The following is a 6,828-nucleotide window of genomic DNA, read 5'->3' on the forward strand; positions in this document are numbered from 1 at the left end:
TGTTAGTCCAAGCGCAAAATAATAAGGCTCGGAATTATCGTCGATCTCTTAGCTTGCATGCTAGAAAGGTCATTGCTAACCTGAGAGAGAAGCGGCACTATCAAAAGTACGCTGATAGAGCAACTGTTGGGAGTTCTGTTGTGCGGAGAGAGAGAGTGAGAGGTCCCGGAAGCTGCTCCCAGCTGGAGTGGGAAATCCGTGTAAGCTAGCGTTGGCTTCCCGGCTTTGGTCATGATCTGCATGCGAATTTAGATACTCACTAAGAGGTTTTAGGTTGTCCATGTTATGGACACTAGCAGAGATTTTTCCTTGTGGAAGCGCTTGATGATGAGGCCGATGATGGTGCTGATGGTGATCACCACCGCTTACACCAGGAAGAAGCAGCAGTTCGGTCCCTTCATTCGCCCAGGCTGTGTCTGCATTTTTTTGGGAATAGCTAACCCCAGTTTGATCACTGCTCACTAGTAAATTAGGTAATATATCGGTGTTGTGCAGATGAAGATGGCCCCCTCTAGCTCCTGTATACCCATGGAGATCTTCCCCGGAGCTGAGGTTCATGGGAAGCTGCACGCTATAAGTACTGGCTGCTGAGAGATCATTCCTCATTGTATATGGCCATAGCCCTTCACCACTACCACCACAACCACTAGGATGATTACCAGAAAACCTAACAAGAATATTGTCGGCATATCTTGGATTAACGCTCGGCAAACCATGATTATCCTGAAGTTTCTCAGCTGAGCTAGCCAAACTGCTTTCGGACATGTCTTCCCCGCCAAGCTCACCAACCTCAGGTCTGATTTCGGAGCTGCCTGAAAGGGGTATATTATTAGTGTTGCTGCCTTGCATGAAGAAGCCGCTGGGAGGTATGGTTCTCTCTAAGGGCTTCCTGTGGAACAAGAATGGCTGTGTTGATGGGGGAAATGTGACTATGGTGTTGATTTGAGACTGTGAACTGCTGTGACTAGCTGGTGGTTCCAAGAGTTCGGCTCGGAAGCTAGAGTTGGGTTGCATATCGGAGTAAGCCATTGCTGCATCACTTCTGATGGGGATAAACCCCTCTCTCAATTGCTGATCCCTGAGCTTGTCTCGTCTAAGATGCTCATGCAGGGATATATTATGTGCTTGATTTTGATGGTGATGAAGCTGCTGCTGGTCCATTGATCGTGCTAATGAGAGCTCGTTTTTTTTTTTTTGCTTGTAGCGGCTCAAAGACCTATCATATTCCATCAGTTAAGTAAATGTCCTATTCTGATCTAATAGAAAGCAAGCTGGTTGGATCTTCCTCCTCATGAGCTCCATTCTAGACCATATCTTCACCTTGGTGCGGGAAGGTGTGCGCTCAAACCTGCAAGGCATGAGAAGACAAAACTAGTAAGCTGCTTTCGCTTATAACCGTTCATCTGGCCGCGAGCGCTTCTATTTTTTTACACAACAGGCTTTACCCAACATGCGGAACATGTCAAAGGGAAGACATAGCGTCGCCCAGCTAACAATGTAATAAGAAATGGCATTGAGGTTTCCCCACGCGTTGTCAACGGCACCAAATTATACAACCTCAACTTCTACGCAAGAAAAATGCAATTTCCATGACTAAAATAAAGAACAGTGCGTTGGGTATTTGCGAAGGTTATGTCAACAACAGTTGATTTCCCCTCTCTCTCGTGTTTGAAGGCTCAAACCAGTACCTCGAAGTTACTGTAAGCGCTCATTCCCATCCATCACACACGCTTCTCAATTTCCTAAGACCTCTCAGGAGCTTAATAGAAAACACGTATGATTCCACTTCAGTTATGCCACCCCCTTAAATCAAGTTGTAGCTAAAAAGCCAGACATTCTTTTTTACTAGGGTGTGATAGATTCCTATGAGTTTAAGACCTTTCCAACCTAAACAACCCAATGATTGTTATCCATTATGTTTATTGAGGCCATGGCTGCTACTAGCAGTGCTAGGTATCTCCCAGACTTACGACAGAGATGCTACAGGACATAGCAGAACAAGACCTCGGAAGAAAAAAGCTTTCATAGGAGCAGTGGCCCTAATGAGGCAAATAGGAAGGACTATGGAGAGAAGATTGAAATACCTTGTGAAAGACATCCTTGACGAGTTCAGAGGAGGAGGAGGAGAGCGGGCTGAGTTTACTGAGTGAATAAGTCAAAAGTGGCTAACAATCGAGTCTTCCTTTAATAGAAGGGAAGCTTGTTTGGGAAAGTGGCTTCACGGCCATCAAATATAATGTCACTCCATTTAGCAAGAACGTAGGAAGAGTCCGTGTCATGCAATCCCTCTTCCCCACCCGCGCTCTCGTCCCTCTATAATCTATTCTTCATGAACCGCGCGCGCGCGCGCACACAGAGAAGGCATACTAGATCATAAGTCCATTCCTTTACATCTGTCTTATTAAGCTTACACCTTGCCAAGACAATGTTTTTCTTTCACAGGATGGGACAGTGGGAACCCATTCAAGGAATTCTACGGCAGAGGCACATGGTAAAAGTAGAGGCTTTGAAGAGTAATTATAGATGTTATAAAACAATGAATCATTTCTCTCACAGGTCAATTAGCAGTTTGCTTCAGCTCTCCTCGGGGGCTGAGCTCCCTTGCTTTTTAGAAAACCCACTACTCGAGAGGACTTTCTATCCTTTCATGGCACATCAAAACCTATGAAGAACGTTTCTCTCACCTTCTCTTCAACCTCGGCAAAGCTTGCAGCCGTGTGCAGCAGTGACGGTGCCGCGGGTGGACATCCTCGCAAAGCGTTGGAAATTGTGACGAGGGGAGGGACGCCCAAAAGCACAGAGAGTAACAAGTGGGTAGCGAGCGTCCCGCGTCCTTGAGTTTCTCTACACTGATGATGATCACAAGGTTCACAACGGGTGTCTGTGTGTGCCAGCACCCGCATCTTCCTGTGTTGCTTTAAACGATCCTCAATTACCACTCTGTGTATATCCCCGTGAGCACAAGGTCATCGTAGTCTCCGACGATGACCTGCGACCAGTCTCGTCCTCTCTGAGTGGGAAGCGTCTCGTCAATTCATTGTCGATGGGACGCGACTGTCTCTACAAACAGCCTACAGGTGGGGTCACTGCATCATTATCATGCAATAGGCCCTAGTGTGGGTGTGTATACATATATGTGTGCTCGGCCATGTCCTTCTACCTAGCATCCATAAATATATAGGTTAGAAGCTTAAAATCATCATCTACTTGCAAGTAATATCAATAAACACAGTAACATCTATTCTTGAAGCATTTGATATACATAGAACATCACATATTCAGTCGTCCTAGATCATTTTGCATATTCACATGTGATAATGCATCCATCTACTATCAACATGTGAATAAAGCATCTTGTTAAGGTCCGTTAAACATCACTAAAGTTCCGTGAAGGCTTAGTGTCGCGGAACTTTAGTGATGATTAACGGATCTTAGAAAGATGCATTATCACATGTGAACATGCAAAATGATCTATGACGATTGAATATGTGATGTTCGATGTATATTGGATGTTTTAAGAATAGATGTTACTGTGTTTATTGATGTTACTTGCAAGTCGATGATGATTTTAAGCTTCAACCTACATATTTATGGATGCTAGATGGAAGGGCATAGGCCACGAACACACACATATATATAAACACCCACACTAGGGCCTATTGCATGATAATGATGTAGTGATCCCACCTCACGGAACTTTAGTGTGCCAATATCCTGATAATCTCATTACTCTACTCTACCTGCTTCTTAGTGAAAAAATTGGATTCCATGTGAAATTTATAAACCCTCTTAAAAGACGTTCAAGGCTCGTTCTCTTTGGTGTTTCGTTCATCCATACATGAATCCATGTTGATGAAATTTATTGAAATCTTCTAAATTCATAAGCTTTTATTAATAATAAAAAAATATTTTTTCAAAGTGTGGCATGAACCCATTGTTAAGATTATTAGTATAAACATAATTATATGCATGCATGTCTAGATTTGATCTCCATATTTTTTACTTGTTTGTAAAGAGCATGCCATTTAAATATGTATGTTTATCTCTAAAGTTTAGAGAAATGTTCCAAATAGTGGCCTTCTTTTGCAACCCTATTTTTTAAGAGGCTTCAAATTTTGGCATTGCCCATAACTTGCATACATGAATGATGAATCCTCATTGTTGTGAATGTCTTTTATATGTACTCCAATACAAATGTTTATGATCAAGATTTGCTTTAAGATTTGCTTTATGACTATGGTTATGCCCGTGCCTATAACTTTCATACATGAATGATGAATCCTCATTTTTGTGAATGCCTTTTGTATGTCTTCCAATACATATGTTTATGATCAAGATTTGCTCTATAGACTATGACTGTGGTTGTGTCCGCTCAACCATCAGTACTTGCAAAATATTGGTTTAGCCATGTATAACTAGTGCTTCCCCCATTTTTGAAGGGCAAGGGTGCCCATCGACCTGTTCATGTTCATGAAGCATTCATGAACATTCTATGAAGGGTGCGGCATTAAACTATTGTTATAGATAAATTTCTACATGCATTCAAGAGATTGATCTACTGTGTTTGTTTTTCTTATCTTAATGCTTTTTAAGAGCAGGTATTATGCCTACAAAACGTCCATGAGCAGCAAACTAGTCATATCGTCATATCTGTCATATCGTCTTGTGTGTAAGAGGTGCAATATATGATCTATCTTGTCAAGGCAGTATGGCCAACCCCTATACAGTTTAAAGTTTACAAGCACCTGACGTCAAGGGTAGGTACAGCGGTGAATTGAAACAGTAATAAACCTAGGAGGGGAGAAGGTGGAAGTCTGGAGAGAGCAGATGATGTGACGAGGGTAGATCTGCGGTCCTGGGTGCACTGATTACAAACCTAAAAGCCACTCAAGGACCAGTACTATTCACTTAGGGTGGCGTTTTTTTTTTGTTTTGTATAAGACTAAGAGCCACCCCAGAGACAGAGTACCAGTCATTTAGGGGGTGTAGGTGGGTGAAGGTGTGTCAATGTGTGGGTCTGGGGGGTGGGGGGAGGGCGCTTTGCGAAAGGCCTCACACGCTAGAATCCTCCTTGCCTGCCACTTCCTCACCCTCACCAAAGGCTGCGAAGCTTTTGCCGATCGCGGACAGCCTAAGCTGCCACACGGCACGGCACCAACTTGTTTAGCACACGTCCCACTGCACGCAGTACACGTCGCTTGTCAACACGTCGCATCGTTTTGCCCCTTTCCCCCCCTTCCGCACTGCATTTTGATTCTTGAAGATCACACTCGATTGTGACGAGTTTCGATCTCCCATCACATGATCACTGCCTTTAGATTCCTCAGCCCCCCCCCCCCCTTCTCTCCTGCACGCTTCCTAGTGTACTCACTATGCTGCCTACGCAACACAACAAGCAAAAGGAAACAAACAAGCTTTGCCTCCTGTAAAGTCCAGACTCGGCCGTCCCGGCTCCCGGTGACCTTTATCACAAATAAACTGTAAACGTAATATTTTTTAAATATGCCCATTACAATTTTATCGCATCTGTGCTCATACATGATCCCCATTTCACATTTCGGATTCTCTGTATTATATAGTATATATATATATATATATATATACACACACACACACATGCTCCTCCCAACCGGCTCAATGCAGTCCGTAACCTGCTAGTACCAGCTTGCCGAACGAAACCTCTAGAGAGTAGGGACTCTAATCTAATGGCCTTAAGCTTCTGCATCTCCCGACAGTTGTCCCTTCCACTTACATTCATAGCATGGATTCAAACGCAAATTTTACACGAGACAATTCAGTATTGCACAATAATGCTCATAGAATAGCTAGAAAGCCTGCTAAGCTTGTACCAGGTTTACGTTAAGCTCTCCTTAAGCATCTCAATTTCTTTTGAATCCTTGTCCTAGAATATGGCTAGATGCTCATGAGGTGATTGAACCTTGAGGCTTGAGCACCAATGTAGCATAGGCTGAGTGAGGGACTTATGTAGGAACATACACTAACGCGTCGGGCGTTGCAAGTGGCAAGGTCGCGTGTGACCCCATCACACAGGGTACTGCCCAACCTCCCTAAAAGGGCCCTCATGAGATGGAGAGGAAAGAGCCAAGATTTGCTTATATAGGGTGCTTAACCACCTCCCCTTGAATTTGGGATTCTTTGATACCACGTGTCAGCTTCAATAACAGGCACCCATCTTTCGCCCATGACAATCCACTTCAACCTAGATGCTTATGAGGTGATTAAACCTTGAGGCCTGAGCCTTAGGACTGAGCACCAATGTAGCATAGGCTGAGTGAGGGACTTATGTAGGAACATACACTAACGCGTTGGGCGTTGCAGGTGGCACGAACGCGTGTGACCCCATCACAGGGTTACTGCCCAACCTCCCTAAAATGGCCCTCATGAGATGGAGAGGACAGAGCCAAGATTTGCTTATATAGGGTGCTTTAACCACCTCCCCTTGAATCTGGGATTCTTTGATGCCACGTGCCTTAGGACTGAGCACCAATGTAGCATAGGCTGAGTGAGGGACTTATGTAGGAACATACACTAACGCGTCGGGCGTTGCAGGTGTCAAGGACGCGTGTGACCCCATCACAGGGTTATTGCCCAACCTCCCTAAAATGGCCCTCATGAGATGGAGAGGACAGAGCCAAGATTTGCTTATATAGGTGCTTTAACCACCTCCCCTTGAATTTGGGATTCTTTGATGCCATGTGTCATCTTCAATAACAAGCACCCATCTTTCACCCACGACAATCGACTTCAACCTACACTTTCATACGACCAAATGCCTTCTTTAGAAGGCATTTGGGAGCACCCAGCTCT

The 6,828-nt window shown here is 44.2% G+C and overlaps 1 protein-coding gene across 5 annotated transcripts in view; it reads right to left on the reverse strand.

Annotated features, from left to right (window-relative positions):
• LOC147623821 (uncharacterized) overlaps positions 1-2,985 on the reverse strand; it is a 43,211-nt gene extending 40,226 nt beyond the window's left edge. Inside the window, exons 1-2 of one of the 5 annotated variants that reach the window (XM_086820459.1) lie at positions 2,685-2,985; positions 81-1,348 (exon numbers count right to left, since the gene is read on the reverse strand). In XM_086820459.1, coding sequence (XP_086676585.1) covers positions 81-1,230 — 1,150 coding nt within the window. In that variant the 5' untranslated portion in view covers positions 1,231-1,348; positions 2,685-2,985. Of the gene's footprint in view, positions 1-80; positions 1,349-1,445; positions 1,616-1,688; positions 1,996-2,084; positions 2,328-2,684 lie in introns of those variants that run through there. The other 4 variants (XM_086820458.1, XM_086820454.1, XM_086820457.1 and 1 more) reach the window with 4 other exon arrangements.
• Between the last annotated feature and the right edge of the window lie 3,843 nt (positions 2,986-6,828).

This window comes from Cibotium barometz, chromosome 26 (assembly GCF_041138505.1).
Source record: "Cibotium barometz isolate CiBa-2024 chromosome 26, ASM4113850v1, whole genome shotgun sequence".
NCBI classification, from domain to species: domain Eukaryota; kingdom Viridiplantae; phylum Streptophyta; class Polypodiopsida; order Cyatheales; family Cibotiaceae; genus Cibotium; species Cibotium barometz.